Genomic DNA, 18014 nt, shown 5'->3' on the forward strand with positions numbered 1-18014 from the left:
AAAGATTCAGAACCTTCCCCTCTCCCTCCTTTCACCTCTACTACCCGGTGAAGAGAGGAGCGGTACACACGGACAGGCTGCATACTCGCTGGAGGAGATTGGCTGCCTTCCCCCCCCAGGAATGTCCCTACCGCCTGAGTCAAGGCAAGGGAGCTGTCCTTCTTGGCAGGCATGTTGGGAGGTGGAGGAAGCTGGGAGTACGGACAGACTTAGTTCCTTGAGGGGTTGGGCGTGTGCCTCACCTGAAGTCCAGCTTTTCAGGCCTTTCCTGGAAGACTGACTTTTATATGCACCTGGAGCTTTGGGAGGTGGGGGTTGGGAGGGGGGGGCAGGGAAGAACAAACTGGAGGCCCAAGAGCCCTGTCAGCCACAGGAATGCCTCTGGTCATTCACCAGAGGAGAGGAGTGGCTTGTCACATGGCAGGCTCACCTTGGGAGACCTGGCTCACCCCTTTGCAGATATTTCTGTGTGTGAAGACCTGCAGTTTAGACAGCCATGGGGGAGGCTGGGATCAGACCCTCTGGGACCCATAAGGTGCTCCCGTAGGGTGCTTACCAGGACAAGTGAATAAATCTCTCAAGGATCTCTGACGCCCAAGGGATCCAGCCTAAACCCTTGGGTTGGCCTTCAAGGGCTCCCACCCTGGGCTCTACCTATCCATCACCCCTTGCTGGCCCTGTGTACCCTTCCTGGAGCCATCACAGGTCAAGCCTGGCTGAGGGTATCTGCTCTAGCACGAGTCCGCCATTCTGCCTTCTCCACGTTCCATTCAGGATAGGCCTGGAGGGAGCCCAAGCCGGGGCCAGGGAGCACCACTCTTGGTGATCTGTCTGGCAGCAACCTCTGTGCTCCACATGGTTTAGGAAGAGATGTCTTCCAGAGTCAGGCTTCCTGGTACTTTTGCCAGGCTTTATTGGAACCAGACCTTGGACAGCTGGGGGTTCACATGCTGTGACCGGGGTGGGGGGGGGTCTGTATCTGCCAGACGAGAGAACCAGAGAGAGGATGGATGAGGACAAAGGTGAGTGAAATGTGGGGTGTTTGAGTCTCTCAAAGGTGGGGGGATGAATGGACGAGGTGGTGTGGGGTGAACGAGTGTCAGATGTATGGGAAAGAACGAATTTGAGAGGGTGAGGGAGGGGGGAGGTTGAGTGTGAAAGACAGAGTGCCATCTGGGCCAGCCTCAGGCTTCTGAGAATGGTGGTACTTGACTTCGATTCCTCATGGGCAGCATGGAGAGCTCCTGGGGGCTGAAGAAACCTAGCCCTAAGCAAGTGCACAAATTTCCCAAGCTCAGGCTGTCCCAGTAAGTCGCCAGGACCAGCCCTTACTGTGTACCTGCTGTGTACCTCCCCTGACAGGCTCCTGGCCAGTCTGTCCCCACCTGGCTTGCAGCCCTGGTCATTCTGTCCCCTGCAGGCCTCTCCTCTATGTCCTGCCTCTTTCACAGCTGGTCCTTGGATTTCTACAGGTCTCGGCAGATAGGGTCACCTCGTCAGGGAGGCCTTTTTTAACAACCCCAACTTATACTTGCTGCCCTGTATCATTTCTACTTTTTCAATAATCTGCACTGAATTTCTTTCTTATATTTTTATGTATGCATGCGCTTATTTAGAGTAAAGGTATGTATCATCACATCCAGCTTCTTTGTTTGTTTTCTTAGACAGGGTTTCTCTGCATAGCATTGGCTGTCCTGGGACTCTGTAGACCGGACTATCCTTGAACTCAGAGATCCATCTACTTTTGGTTCCCAGGTGCTGGGATTAAAGGAATGTGCCACCGTAGCCTGGCATGGCTTATTTTCTTTAAAACTTTTCATTTTTAAATTACTTAGGATGGGACCCAGGGCTTCATGCATGCCAGGCCAGCACTCTACTGAACTCTGCACATCTCCAGCCCTCCCTGTGCATTTTGTAAGGTCAAAATTGGTCACACATGTGCCAGGGTTTGTTGCACATGTCTTTAATCCCAGCACTTGAGAGACAGAGGCAGGCAGAGTTTTGGCCAGTCTGGTCTACAGAGTGAGTTCCAGGACAGCCAGGGCTGCACAGAGAAACCCTGTTTTGAAAAACAGAAAACAAACAAAAAGGGCATTTCCTAGCCCACTCCTGCATTTCAGCTTTTCTTTTCCTTTCCTACCTTCCTGTCTTTTTTTCTTGTCTGTCTTTTTGACATTAAAGTCTTATTGTGTGGGTCTGGCTGGCCTAGATCTCACTATGTAGACCAGGCTGGCCTCCAATTTATAGAGATCTGCCTGCCTTTGCCTCCCAAGTGCTGGGATGAAGGACACGCTACACAGTAACCGATTTTTCTCTTAATCAGATTGTATTCTCATCCAAGGTTCCTTGGGAACTATTCTATAACTCAATTCTGGAAAAGGACATTTATGAGTGACTGTCCTTTGAGAGGCCTATGCTCACCTGATCCAGAGTACATTATATTTTCCTCAGGATCTTTCCTTCCTATTAACCCAGTGCTTAAGATTTATGTAAGAAGGACTGTGTCTACAGCTCAGTGTGTAGCCTATACCAAGTATGCACGAAGCCTTAGCTTTCATCCCCAGCCCTGCATAAACTGTCCATAACGGCACAAGCCAGTAATGCCTGGACTCACAAGATAGAAGCAGGAGGATCAAAGTCATTCTCAGTAAGTTCAAGACCAGCCTGGGATACAAGAGACCCTGCCTTAAAAAAAAAAAAAAGAAAGAAAGAAAAAGAAAAAAGAAGAAGAAGAAGAAGGAGGAGGAGGAGGAGGAGAAGGAGGAAAGAAGGAAGGAGGGAAGGGAAAAAAAGGAAAAGAGATTAAAAATGCCAGGGCTGGGCTGGAGAGAGGTTAATAGCACTGACTGCTCTTCCAGAGGTCCTGAGTTCAATTCCCAGCAACCACATGGTGGCTCACAACCATCTGCAATGGGATCTGATGCCCTCTTCTGGTCTGTCTGAAGACAGCCACAGTGTACTTGTACATTCATACATAAAATAAATAAATCTTAAAAAAAAAAAAAAAAAAGCCAGGGCCAGGCATGGTGGCACACACCTTTAATTTTAGCAGTTGAGAGGCAGAGGCAGGTGGATCTCTATGAGTTTGAGTTCAGCCTGGTCTGCATGGTGAGCAGTTGGCTTACCAGAGCTAACTAGTGAGACCCTGTCTCCATAGACAAACAAAGAAACACACAAAGCTGGCTATTCCTTTCTCAGAACTCCTTCCTACTCTGGGGAATGCTTTTTAAATTTTTCTTAATAAATCTGTTTGCTGTGTTTAACAAAAAGGCTTTGGGAGCATGGCAGTGGTAGGGCATGTCTTTAATCCTAGCACTCAGGAGGCAAAGGCAGGTAGGTCTCTGAGTTGGCCTGGAGGCTGGCCTGGTCTACAAAGCAAGTTCCAGGACAGCTAGGGCTAGACAGAGAGACACCCTGTCTAGAAAAATGGAGTGAGGGTTGGGGGGAAGGCTTTGGGGCCAGAGACATGACTCAGCAGTTAAAAGTGTTGTTCTTTCAGAGAACCAGTGTTCCATAGCACTGGTGGCTCAATGACAGTTTTGGACAGCTGCAATTCCAGGGAACATCCCCCTCTGGCTTCTCTAGACACTTGATGCATTTGCACATATCCACAGCCAGACACATAAATTTTTTATTTTCGAACCTTTTGTTGGGTGTGGTGGTACACTCCATTAGTCCTAGCACTGAAGAAGCAGGCGAATCTCTGAGTCTGAGGCCAGCCTGGTGTACACATCGAGGCCCAGGCTAGGCAGGTCTGCATCATGAGATCCTGTCCCCCAAATGACAGCTTTTTTATAAGCTCCAACTCTGCTCCATACTGGCTCAATCTGATATTCATTTTTGTCGTCTAGGATGTGGCTTGGCCTCCAAATGAGAAAATCCAGACCTTTAGCTCTGTCACCATTCTGTGTGACCAGTCGCCGTGTTCTAGGCTTCCTCTCCTGCTTGCCCTTTGCCCTTACCCGGTTTTCTCTACCTGGAGATCCGCTTCCCTCTGGCTGAACCTTTTCCTCCCAGCAACTCCATAGCAGCACATGCCCCTGGGAAGAGAGGCTGACTGCAGGGCACGACTCTGCCTCTCTGCAGCCCCCAGCTGGTGAGCCGGGCAAACTGATGCAAGCCCTTCTGGCTGGTTGGTCCTGCCTTGACTGGGAATGAGACAAGAGCTGACCGGACAGAGGTTTGCGTGCAGAGATTTGCGTGTAGAGAATAGCATTCCCTTGGCTGAATAAACAGAGGTCAACAGTTTTCCTTTCCTGGAATGGTTAGAAGGCTATGTATCCCCAAATCTCTGGTTCTCGAAATCCTCCTGCCTCATCCTCCCTATCTTTAGGATTAAAGAGTCTACAGCTGCACCAGGTGAAGTGAATACTTTTTCCTCCTTCAGTGCTGGGATGAAACCGAGTTTCCAGACGGATACTTGTGACAGTTTGTATATGCTTGGTCCAGGGAGTGGCACAATTAGAAGATGTGGCCCTGTTGGAGTAGGTGTGCCACTGTGGCTTTAAGACCCTCATCCTAGCTGCCTGGAAGTCAGTATTCTGCTAGCAGCCTTCAGATGAAGATGTAGAACTCTCAGTTTCTCTTGCACCATGCCTGCCTGGATGCTGCCATGTTCCTGCCTTGATGATAATGGACTGAACCTCTGAACCTATAAACCAGCCCCAATTAAATGTTGTCCTTACAAGAGTTGCCTTGGTCATGGTGTCTGTTCACAGCATGAACTTAGGTTTTATCCTGATGAAGACAATCCTCTACCACTGAGCTACATTCCTGGCCCCTTGTACTTGTGGGAGCTCACCAATGAGGGCACTTGAGGCCAGAAGCTGATGTAGGGATGTTACCAATTGATCTTCACAAGCAGGGCTGCTCACTGAAACTGAAGCTTATGGTTCTGGCTAGGCTGGCCAACCAGCTAGTTCCAGGAATTGGATTCACCGGTTACAGAGACACAAAGCCATGCTGATTATTTATGGAGGTGTGGGGAATCCAAAAACAGGCCCTCATGCTTGAGTAGCAGGCACTTTACCCTCTGAGCCATCTCAACAGCTCTCAGCAATTTCATTTATCCACTTCCTCACTATTCTGAGCAGCCAAGGCAGGGCCATCTACACTGTCTGACAAAACATTTATTGAGTGGCATACTTGTACTCATGTCTGTCCCCTGTACATATTTCATGGCATGTCTCTGACCCCAGCCTGGGACCAGAGACAGACTTAGCTATGACTTGTAGACATGGGGCACATCATTTGGCAAATAACGGAGGTCTGGGATCCCCTAGACCCTAGGGGTCTTATGAAACACATGTGGCTGGTGGTTATCTCCACAGAGGAGCCCAAACCGTATCTCAGGTCACTCTGCAAACTCCTCCCCTCAGGGCAGAGGAGGGAAAAGATTCCACCCACTGAGATTTCAGCTCAGAGCCCCAGGGAGCTACATTTGCAGTGAAACTGGGCAAAGGCTGCTTTTGAAAGCCAGGAAAGTGAGATTCTACTGGCAGGATCTGAGAAACATAGATGGTTCCAGATCATGTAAATGTCCAGGAGATCTAGGGGCAGCCGGTCACTGTGGGACAGTAGGAAGCTAGAATATAGCTCTGCCATTGTGTGACCAATCCCTCTGCACCTCCAGAGCCCATCAGTAAAGCCAGCAGCTAGGGCATACAGGAGGACCTGACAATTCTCAGCCCAGCCCCCAGGGAACCGGGATGCTTGGTGTTCACAGCTCTAGCCTGTGAGCCACCCTATAGGAAGGCCAGAGAAACCAGGGACACAAGCATATCTGAGAACATTTACCCATCACACCTATTTCCGGGCCTCCACACTGGAGTAGAGGGACCATGCCTAAGAGCACACATCTGGCTGTATTCAGGACACTACAGCTGAAATGCTAGACATGGCTGGAATCCAAAGTCCCATCAGATTCTAGCTGTGTCCTTAGTGAGCCCTAGATGCACTTGGACGCCTAGTCCCTTGGCTGTGAACTCAAGTCTCCTAACCCACACCCAGAAGTTCTATCCTTAAGTCACGTCATATCGGCTTGTTTGCCAGTGGGCTTCAAAGGCCACTTAGGTGTGTTCTCTGGAGGAGTGGGCTTGGGGTCAGGTACTGTATTGGCATACTTAGGACCCCCCAGAGGCAGCCCAGAGATGGTCATATAGCTCCTGGACATGAAGGCCATGCATCATATCTAAAACGCCTTGTGATACCATGGCTTTGCTTTTAAGTACTGGAGATGAAACCCAGGGCTATTTGTATGCTAGGCAGGTACTCTTCCACTAAGCCCCAGCCCTGGAACTGGTCCTGTAGACCAGGCTGGCTTTAGAGATCTGTCTCAAGTGCTGGGATTGAAGGCAGGTACTAATATACCTCTACCTGGCTTTCTTTTACTCTTAGAGACAGGGTCTCACTATGTAGCCTTGGATGTTCTGGAACTTCAGACTCAGAGACTCACTGTCTCTGCCTGCTACATGCTGAGATTAAAGGCAGGAGCCAGCATGTTCAGCTTATTTTCATTAAAAGAAAATTATTTTATGAGACAGTCTCTCTCTAACTTGCTATACCCATATCTGGGTTGATCAACTCTCTACTTCACCATTTCTACCCACTTCCCCATTAGGTCCTCACTGCAGACCACTACCACTGAGCACAGGTGACAAACTGGATGTGATTTTGGCTTCTCACATTTTTTTTTTTAAGATTTATTATATATAAGTACACGTTGCTGTTTTCAGACACACCAGAAGGGACACTGGATCCCATTACAGATGGTTGTGAGCCACCATGTGGTTGCTGGGAATTGAACTCAGGACCTCTGGAAGAGCAGTTAGTGCTCTTAACCACTGAGCCATCTCTCCAGCCTCTTCTCACAGCTTTTTGTTGCCATGCCTACTATTGTTGTTCAAATCACTACCCACCCTGAACTGAACACAAGTAAGCCACACACCATTGGCAGGTTGGAGGCTGGTCTTTACAGAGGTAACTCACAGGGTGGATTACTAGCCTGCTGCTGCAGGTCTCCAGTCTGGCCGAAGTCCCATCAGGGATGGCTTCGAGGAAGATGATAGTGTATGGACTGCCCAGACACAAGCAAGGACCTATGAGCACTGAGCAGGACGGGATGGGGAGGATGGCAAAAGTCTCTGGCAGCCGAGGACAACCAACCACACCTTCTCAGGACACTGGATTAGGGACCAAGAAACCCAGCAGTGTCTTTGGATCCTTCGAGAATTTCTACTTCTCACATTTGCCTGGGGAGCTAGCCTGAAACCCACTGTGTAGCTGGGGATGACCTTAAGCTTCTGATCCTGCCTTGATCATAGCTGAGATTACAGGCATGTCTCACCACGCCCAGCTTTATTTTTGTTTCTGAAAGCTGGGCCAGTAAACTTTACTTTCTAGAGCTGCCTTGAGGGGAAATGACACAGACAGAGGACATTTATCACTCAACAGAGCTGGCACACGGAGGTATCTAATTAGTAATTATTTTTGTTTTTGTGAAGCTGAGAACTCAGGGCCTTCATTATGCACTCTACCAAAGAGCCCAGAGTTCCATAGCCTAGCCTGGCCTTGAACTTTCTCTGGAGCCCAGATGGGCCTTGACCTTTCGATCTACTGGTCTCAACCCCACAAGCAGCTGGGATGACAGGCCGACATGCCCTGGTTTCAAATAGATAATTCTTATATTCTCAGAGAGGACCTTTCTCTGTTCAACATGGTGGAAGCCCCCTCTGTAAATGGGTTAGGGCATGGCTACCTTGGAAGACTCTTTGGAGCCTGTAGCCCCTGGGGTGCCCAGGGCTCCGGAATATACAGAGCCAGAACAGCTAATAGGTGAGGGAGGCTGCAGCCCCTGAGAGGTCCCTGCAGAAGCTGGGTACACACTGGAGGCATTGGGGTTAGGACCAAAGTGGTTCTGCACGTAACACAGGCCAGAAGCAGGCTGGTACGGAGGTAGGCTGGGCATGTGTCCAGGAGGCCAGGAGGCCAGTTTCTGGCCACTGGCATGCTGCATTTGGGTGACAGGGTGACTTGGAGTCAGATGAGGGTGGCAACTCTGTGTGGGGTAGGAGCCAGGTGCAGGGTTCAGCCTGGAAAGGAAAAGAGAGAAGACAGTGACTCTCTGCTAGGGACAAGGTACACAGTGCCATCTCCTGAGATAACTGCATAGTTGGAACCATAGTCAGCACCAGGTTGGAAGGGAGAAGAAAGATTGACTTTGGGGGTCAGTGTAGCTTAGGTTTCCTTGAATTCTCAGTGTGGCTAAGACCTTGAACTGTGGCTCCTACCTGTATTCTCAGAAAAACTGGATTACAGGCACGGTGAGGTATTGCAGGCATGAGCCACCACGCCCACCTGTGCAGTGCTCAGGATGACATTTAGGAATTCATGCATTTAGGAATTCAGTCACAGAACAGCAGCCAAGAATGGAGTCCTGTGAGGATTCTCAGTGCTTGTGAGAAAATTCTGAGAAAACAAGATCAGAGTCTTGTGACCTTAGTTTCTTTAAAACGGAATTGCTCTGGCACGTGTTTCCAGGTTTCTCCCAGGTGTAGCAGACAGGACTGCGCTTACCTCAGCTGTCCTTAGTCTCGTGCCTGGATGTAAGCTGCCTTGGCTTGTCCTTTGATTGAACACCTTAGTCATGTGACTCTTCTTAACCCTCAGAATATGACCTGTCTGATGTTCTGAATAAAGTTGGCTGTTACATGAGACTAGTCTTTCTCATTTTTAGGTGCCACCCCCCAGGTTCACACCACTGACTAGAGAGGTAAACAGCCACACAAAAACAAACAAAATTGAAATTACCAAAAAAAAATTTTTTTTTTCCTCTTGGGGCTGGAAAATGACTCAGTAGTGGAGCATTTGCTAGTATATGCCAAGCCCTAATTTCTACCACAGCCCACTAGCCTAACTCCTGCTTCTTCTTTTTTTTTTTTTTTTTGAGACCGGGTCTCACTATATAATCTTGGCCTGGAACTCTCTATTTAGACCAGGCTGACCTGGAACTCACAGGGATCTCCCTGCATGTGTTTCCCTAGTGCTGGGAATAAAAGATGTGTATTACATAATGTCTACCCAGCCTTCTTCTTCTTAAAATTATTTTCCGTGGGGGGGGCGGGGGTGTCAGAGAACTTCCAGGGGTCGCTTTTTTTCTTCTACTGCGTGGGTTCCAGGGATGTACCTCAGGCTCTCAGACTTGGTGCCGATGTCCTTATCCACTAAGCCATCTTGTGGGCATCTTTTTTTTCGATTTAATAAACTTCTCTAGTTTTTATTATAGCAACAAACCACCCAAACCAATCTTCTGACAAGAGCAGGTATAGACCAAAAACCCACATGGCAGCTTACTAAAATAAGCACGTGTTCTGTCACAATGCTCTTGGTGACTGTTAGGACAACCGAAACATCATGTTCTGTTCTGATCCCTGCAGCCAACCCTGGCAACCAGGGACCATCAGCCACGTGAAGAACAGAAAGAGCACAAAGTGCTTGCTCCCCAGCCCACGTGTCCAGGCCCAGACCTGGGCCCAGGTGACAAACTTTTTTCTGGGTCCCGAGTACATCTCCATTCACCAGGAGAGTGTGAGCTGGGTTCGTCACCCTACCCCACTGCTGTCCAGCACAGCGTGCTGCAGACACTGGAAATGAGAGAAAGATCCACAGCTGGGAGAGTGTGGAGAAGACAGAGCTGGCTCCTCACTCCTCAGCAAGGCCCTTTATGGGAAAGGGGGACTTGTAGGCTGGAGACCCGTGTTATCTGGAAACATGTGTCCTCTCTGGCCTCTTCTATAAAGGTGTGAGGCCCCATAAGTTCTGGTGGCTTGCCTACTGGTTTTTAAGGACAAACAAGCCCAGACAGGAAAAAGTCAGCCTCACCTGCTTTCATAGGGGAGCCAAGAAACTCTCCTTTCAAGTCTCCTGCCCTTTTACCCACTGGGCAGACTGTCATAGCCCAGTGTTACCCACAGTGTTTGCTGACTAAGTAGTGTTAGGAATATGACCTACCCACAAATCTCTCAGAATTACATGCAAGTGTCTTTGGCCACTCAGTTTCATACTCTTTTCCTCCTCTTCCCTCCCACATAGGGCAGCAGCCAGTGTTCAGAAGATATTTGTGCACAGGTTTTTCTTTCCTTATTTGCAATGCTGGAACCCAGGGGTTTGTGTGAAGTAGGCAGGGGCTCTACCACTGAGCCACGCCCCCAGCCCCTCACTGGAGGATTCTAGGCAGGGGCTCTACCACTGAGCCACGCCCCCAGCCCCTCACTGGGGGATTCTAGGCAGGGGATCTATCCTGAACTAGAACTACAACCTTTAGTTGGACATGGCTGAGAAACTGTGTTCTCCTTCTGTATCCTCCAAGGTGAACCAGCCACACCCTCACTGGCTCCGCAGTTGCCCTTGGAAGGAGATTGAGAGCCCACTGTGGGAGTCTATCTACAGCTTGGTATCAGAGAGGTACAGATGGGAGTTTCAAACCAACTCTGGATATCTATTACTTTGACTTACAAAACCAAAGGCAAGGGTGGATGGTAGCACACCAGCAGAGCATCTCGGGTCCTACCCCAGCCCTGAAACGGGCTATGCAACCAATAAGAGGAGGAGTCCATCACTTACCTACGGCTCTGGGCTGCTCTTCTTTCGGCAGAAGAACCTGAGATGTACTTGAACAAGGGAATCCTCCTCATGACGCTGAAGGGAAACTTCTGATCGAGCTTCAGGGCTACGCGCTCAGAGAGGTCGAGGGAGTAGCAGTAGGTGAGACCATCTGAGGTAGGTGTATTAAGTAAAAACTGAAGGCAGCAGGAGGGAGGGAGGCTGCTGACACACACTATAAGGACAGGTGTCAGTCTCTGTAGAGAGCTGAACGTTCCCATCCATGTACCTCACAGGGAACAATGCTGTGTGGTGTGTGTTAGAATCCACATATACCTGAACCTTCCACCCACAGCCATCAGTCACAGGACAGTCTTAATATAACGCAGACTGGTACAGTCCTAGGCTTTTGCTTCAAATCAAAAGTGCCCTGTCCCAGTGTGAACTTCACATGGCCTTTTTGTTGAGGGAGGAGGGAGATATGTAGCCTTGTCTGGCCTCAAACTCCTGAGTGCTGAGATTTTGAGGCATGCACCACCACCAGGTTTCAATGTAGCTTCTCCAGAAGCATCTTCTCCATATGGTTGTCGTCTCTGCTTTGGTGAACCACTGCCTGCAGAGCTACAAAGGTACAACTGTCTTATGTGCCCCTCAACAAGTATTAATTACACTCATTTTGTACGTATGTACATGCTCAGTGTGTGTGCGTAGGCTTGAAGAACAACTTTGAAATTTCTACCAACCCTCCTTCCACCATGAAGGTCCTAGGAATTGAACTCAGGGTGTCAGACTTGGAATCACTTTTACCCATTGGGCCACCTTACTAGCCATGGTGCACCAAATATTAAGCATCTGTTTAATGCCTGCACCAAAGGGTAAGCATAGGTTGATTATTTCCTATCCAAAACAGTTTGGGTAAAATAGCTCAGGTCTTACGGGCTATTCGAATGCTCGCATATGCATGACAAATTCCACAGGTTTCACCTGTACCTCAGCAACCTGAGATGACATTACAGACTTCGCATGCATCTACTTCCTCCCATTTAGACAGGTAAGGTGCAGAGAGTTCTGTGTCATGTTAATACTCAAGATGTTTCAGACTTTGAAGCATTCTGGATCTCAGAATTTCTAATTAGGGAGGCTCAGTTCCCAATAAATGCCAGAGAAAGTGGTGCTGGCCATGAAGCTTAGTGGCTGATGACCAGGCTGATGTACTAGAGGGCCTACAATGGATCCCCAGCCCTGCCTAAAACAGATGATTATGGTGATGGGCTGTAATCTCAACCACTCCAGAGGATGCTGGAGATTAGGATTTTACTCCTCTGCCTCAGGCAGCTCCAGGTCCAACTAGGCTACTTTATACCTTACCTCAGAATTACAAGAGGCAAGCCAGGTGTGGTGCATATACCTACAGCTTTAATCCCAGGACTCACGAGGAGGTAGGCATATTGATTTGAGTTTGAGGTCAGTCTGGTATACAGTATACATAATGAGTTCCAGGTCATCCAGGGCTACATAGAGGGACCCCCATTTCAAAAAGAAGTTAATCCTTTGAGGATAGGGGATCCACATAAAGATGGCTCCACAGTTAAAAGTGCAAATTGCTATTCTAGAGGACCCAAGTTCAGTTCTTATCACCCACACGGCAGCTCACCACCTCCTGTAGTTCCAGAGGAACCTGTTGCCCTTTTCTGGCCTCCTCAAGTATCAGCATGCAGGTGCACATATCCACAGACTTACTCATTAAAAAAAAAAAAAAATGGGGCTGGAGAGATGGGTCAGCAGTTAAGAGCACCGACTGACTGCTCTTCCAGAGGTCCTGAGTTCAATTCCCAGCAACCACATGGTAGCTCACAACCATCTGTAATGAGATCTGGTGCCCTCTTCTGGTGTGTCTGAAGACAGCTACAGTGTGCTCATATAAATAAGTAAATAAATAAATAAGTAAATGAAAGTGCACACCAAGAGGTTTGTAATTGGGGTGTGATACCAGGTGTTGTGGCAAACCAGCAATTCTAGCACCCAGGAGACAAAGGTGGATCTTGAGCTTGACGCTAGTCTAGGCCTTATAGCAAGGCCTGGTTACAATGACTCTCCCTATGAGATAAAGAAAATCAAATCTAGGATACAGTAAACAAGCTTGGCCTTGGTGAAAAAAAAAAACAAACAAACCAAAAAACAAAGAAAGAAAATCAAGGGCAGAGATGTGTTTCTTAACCCTTCCACTAACATCAAGGTGATAGGCATCTGATTCATCCAATCAACATTGTATGTGAGGCCAGCGGCCCACCTCGGTGTTGATCCTCAGGAGTATTAGGGTCTCTCACTTCATCCAGAACACTCACACGCCTAGGCTAGGCTGGTGAGCATTAGGGACTCACCTGTCTTTACCTCCATAGTACAGGGATTAGAGTTTAAGGTCCAGGGCTATGACTTGTGTCCACAAGTTCTCACAAGTATCTTGTTGAGGCAGCCAACTTCCTAGCCCTCTTCCAATGAAACCTTACAAGATGTAAACCTTTCAGTTTACAAGGCAAAAAAAAAAAAAAAAGTCACACTGGTGTAAATAAGCCCAAACTGCTAGTCAGCTAAGCTAAGCTGGCCGGGGCAGGCAGCCGTAGTCGTATTTTCCAGATGAGTTCTGGTTCAGAGAGGTGCCTAAGGCTCTCAGGTTTTCCAAGCTAAAGCGCAAGCCCAGGCTGCTTGTGTAGGAGCCTAAGGCTGTGTAGCTGACACCCCACAGCCTGCAGGTGGGTTTGCCCCTCTGGTGTAGCTTCCCTCGTCAGCTCCCTCCCAGGAAGGATACAGGATAGGCCAATCAAAAGGCCAGAGACGTTACTGAGGAAGGAAGTCTGAGGGATGAGCCAGGAGGCACACAGCAGCAGCCATGGTACAAGGACTGAGGGAACCACCACACCGAACACCAGGGCCCGCCTCATCCGAGAGCGGACTGAGGTCACTCCCAGCATGGCAAACGCTACTGGGGTGAACCCTCTGGCATCCTCCACCTCCCCCAGTTTAGACAGCGATGACACAGACTCAAACGACAGGTAGATGATGGCAGAGAAGACGGTGAAGATCAAGGTGAAGAAGCAATGGCGGACGGTGCCCACGGTCCTCTCAAAGTTGCCGGCAAAGCGCCAGATGATGATGGCGCCACAGAGCAGGGAGACCGGGTTCTCATAGACGAAGATGTAGGTCACCAGCCTGTAAACTAAAGATGGGTTCGGGTTAGCGGCCCAAGGCGGTGCTGTTCCAACCAGGGGTAACCAGGTCCCAAGCCAGCTAGGGAAGGCAGAATTGAAGCTGGGCTGTAGCTCCATTGGTCAGGAGCTGGACTAGTGTGCACAAACTCTTGGCTTCCATTACTAGCACTACAGACACCTCACATAGAAGTGGTGGTGCACACTCAGGAGGTAGACAGAAAGATCACACTGGGAATTTAAAGCCAGCTTCCACTACGTGGGATCCTGTCTCAGAAATAAAAAACCAAAACCACAACAGGAAACAAAAACAAAAAAAACAAAAATAGAACAGGAAAGTGCCCATGATTCAAGGCCTAAGTGCCTAATAGTTTCTGTTCCTTCCTGGCCCTGGAGCCCTGGGTATCAATACCAATTCCCATGATGCAAAGCATGAGCATATGGCATTTCCTCCATTCTTTCCCAACCCGAAGCAGAGGTTGGCAAGACCAATGTCCATGTGTCTATGTGTGAAAAAGAGAACTTTCAAATGCTGGAGTGGTTTATGAATGTGTCAAATGCTTTATAACAGTTTTAGGTTTTCTCTTAAAGATGTGTTTTTCTTGTTGTGTATCTGTATATGTTACTTGTAAGTGGGTACCTGTGGGGGCCAGAAGACGGTGTTAGATCCCCCTGGAGTTGGAGTTACAGGCAGTTGTGAGCTGCCTCATGTGGACACTAGGAACCAAACTTGGGGTCCTCTGCAAGAGCAGCCAGCTCTCTTAACTGCTAAGCTAACTCTCCAGCCCTCCTCTTTTTTGATTTTAATACTGACCTATCTCACTAAGCAGTTTGGGGGTTAATTAACTGTGACAGCTTCAGGGTAGACTGAGTGGATCTCACTTAACACTGTGTGCTGGTCTCTGTAATTCTGGCCTCTCCTTCCATAGAGGCTGTTCATGGGGAGAAAAAAGGAACCATAAATTATGAGGACTATAAAATTATCATTAATAATATACATAGGTTAAGTAAGAGTCTTCTTAAGGAATTCTTTCCAGTTTTACAGGTGCAGCCAAGATTTATATGCCATAAAATAGCAAGGTAAGTCCTCTTTTCTCTCTCTCTGTAGTGAGACAAGGTATCACTATGCAGCCCTGTCTGGTGTATACATTGCTATGTAGACCAGGCTGGTTCTCGCTTCCTGAGGGCTGGGCTTATAGGTGTAAGTCACCACATTTGACTTCTGGATACAAATTTTAGACATGGAGTCCAGACCAGCAGCAAACTCAGTCTTCCTGCCTCAGCCTTCTGAGAGCTACAAGCATCTGCCATATTTGGTTTGTAGACCCCCTCCCAAAACAAGTTATCGCTAGCATGCATAATTTTTTAAAAAAGTATATTCATTTATTTGTGGATATATGGGAGTACATGAAAGAGATAAACTTTCAGAAGTAAGTTCTACCATATAGGTCCTAGAGAGCAAACCCCAGTTCTCACTATTGACAGCAAGGTACCTGCTGAGCCACCTTACAGGGTTCTAATTTCTTTGAGACAGGGTCTCATTATATAGCCCTGGTTGGCCTGGAACTTCCTATGGAGACCAGGCTGGCCTCAAACTCATAGAGCTCTTCCTGCCCAGTGCTGGGATTAAAGGTACATATCACCACGCCTGGCTTTCTTCTGTATTTATTTATTTCTGTGGGCTGAAATCCTAACATTCAAGAGGGAGATGGATGAATTGATGGTGTCATTCTCAGGGCTGTAAGACTTGGAGCAGGGTGTATGTGTGTGTGTGTGTATGTTGGCTTTATCATAACCAGGCTGCCTGAGTTAAGTCCAAGGTATCTTCATAGCTTTAACTTTCTTATTATAAAACATGGTCAGACTTGAGGCCTCCAAAGGTCCCTTATGTAACCATATCTCGATCCATTTGTTTATGGATGCCATGCTCAGACAAATAAGGTTAAGTAAGCATGGTGATGCATGTCTGTGATCTAGTACTCAGAAGGCAGGAGGATCATGGACTTGAGGCTACCTTGGACTATATAATGAGTCCTGGCCATTCTGGTGTAAATAAATCGCAAGACCCTTGCTTCAAAGTAAAAACAACAATAAACACATGCACGCACGCACTCAAAATAAAACCAGAAAGAGAGTGTGTGCTATCTACACTGACATTTACCTGACTGTAAGAAGTGTTACATGTATTCAACAGGAGAGAAGTTTCAGCTTTAAGCAGGAAACCATAACACCCTAATCAGGCTCTCTCCAGAAGTTTGGTTATTTGGTGCATACATCCCAAATTGAAATTTTATTGGTAAATATGAAAAGATTCTACATGCAACTTTCAACTTAGGGAGCTGATGAGAGCTCAACAGGTACTTGCTGCCAATCCTAAAGACCTGAGTTTGATTCCCAGGACCCACATGGGGGGAGAAGAGAAAAAGACTCCTGTCAGGTTGTCCTCTGACCGCCATATGTGTGCACACAAGCATATAAATAAAAGTGTCACATATGTATACATTTATCTAAAGATGTGAAGATCATATACCCAAAGCCTTAGTTTTAAATCATCACACTATAAACAAAATGCTGGGTTCCTATCTCAATGTTATGATGTATTAGCTCTGCGATTCTCTGTATTCAATATCAATTTCTGGTAAACAGGCAATTTAATATGGCCTGTCATGAAATCGCAGTGAGGATTACATGAAATGAATGCGCAGGCCTCTGTTAACATTAGAAGCAACAGGGATTTCCCAGGAAAGAATTAGGAAGAAACAAAGACTAGGAATCCTGTCTTTTACTTCATTGGTCTGAGAAACTTCTCTCCCCTTTACCAGGGGCTTCTTCTGTGGACTAGAATTTAAGAGTCAGGATTAAGGTAAAGACGCAGTAGTAAATTCTGCAGACAAGAGGAAAAGCCATTCATTGGGGTGACAAATGACGACGTTCAATAGTCACGATGAAAGTGAGAGAGGTCTGACTTGTTCCTGTGCGGCTCAGGCCTTCAGCAGATGGGGTTTGTGTTTATAAAACGTGAGGAGCTTAGGAAGTATATCCAACCTCGAGATCAAAGAACGGATGGATCTGGGGTAACGTGGAAGGAGGCGATTCTGGGTAGGGAAAGAGTTGGCGGAAATGATCCGGCTTTGAACAAGACATGCAGGAGCTACAAGTGGGGAGAATGGTGGCGGGCACGGAGGTTGGGTGCTGGCTGGCAGTGAGGCTGGAGAGCAGGGACCGGGGAGTCAGCAGGCTGAGGAAGCGCGCCATCCCCGCCCCGCCTCTGCTCACCTTGCCAGTTGCGCAGGGCCTCGGAGCGCAGAGACAGCCCCGAGGGCGCCAGAGGCGGCTGCAGCAGGAACAGGCGGGGGCCCGACACCAAAAGCGAAAGCAGGGCGGTGAAGAACGTGGCGGAGGGCACCTCGGGACACGAGCACCAGAAGCGACTCGTGGGCCCCGGGGCCGCCATGGCTGCGAGATGTTCCCGCGTGCCGCCTCGGCACTACCCGCCTTCCTCGGCAGTTTCCGCCTCCTTGCGGCGTCTCCCCTGGCAACCGCGGAAACTGGCCTCTCCTCAAACCCCGCCCTATGGAGGGAGGTCCAATCCTGTGGCGTCATCCGCCCTACCCGCCCTAAGAACGCCGGGAATTGTAGTTCCAGCTCACCCACAGGAGCTGTGCAGGCTACCTCCTCAGAAGTTTTCTTGCCCCAGCTTCCTTCTTCTTGATCTTTTTTTTTTTTTTAATAATTCTTTTTAAGATTTATTTCTTTTATGTATATGAGTATACTGTAGAAATATTCAGACACACCGGAAGAGGGCATTGAATCCCATTACAGATGGTTGTGAGCCACCATGTGGTTGCTGGGAATTGAACTCAGGACCTCTGGAAGAGCAGTCAGTGCTCTTAACTGCTGAGCCATCTCTCCAGCCCCTTCTTCTTGATCTTTAATTACAAAAACAACAAAACAAAAACAAAACAAAACAAACCCAAATAAACAAAAAAAATCCACAGCCATATGATTACATCTATTTATTTGTTTGAGTGTGGGAGAGGGGCATGTGCGTGCAACGTGTGTGCAGGGCAGATGACGACTTGAGGGAGTTTGTTCTCTTCTTTCTCTTCTTCCACCTGTGGGTTCAGGGCATTGAATTTGGGTAATCGGGCTTGGCAGCAAGTGCCTTTACCCACTGAGCCATCTCTCTAGTCCTTTTTGTTTTTCACTTTT

At 48.2% G+C, this 18014-nt stretch overlaps 1 protein-coding gene across 1 annotated transcript; it reads right to left on the reverse strand.

The window, feature by feature from the left end:
- Positions 1–6771: 6771 nt before the first annotated feature.
- On the reverse strand, positions 6772–17536 carry RHBDD2 (rhomboid domain containing 2). Its single transcript, XM_080940591.1, has 4 exons — positions 17079–17536; positions 13406–13813; positions 10621–10771; positions 6772–8090 (listed from the first exon to the last, which is right to left on the reverse strand). Exons 1-4 carry the CDS (start codon positions 17254–17256, stop codon positions 7742–7744), a joined length of 1086 nt encoding a protein of 361 aa, XP_080796717.1. The 5' UTR covers positions 17257–17536; the 3' UTR covers positions 6772–7741.
- Between the last annotated feature and the right edge of the window lie 478 nt (positions 17537–18014).

The sequence above is a fragment of the Micromys minutus genome, assembly GCF_963924665.1.
Source record: "Micromys minutus genome assembly, chromosome: 29".
Taxonomy (NCBI): domain Eukaryota; kingdom Metazoa; phylum Chordata; class Mammalia; order Rodentia; family Muridae; genus Micromys; species Micromys minutus.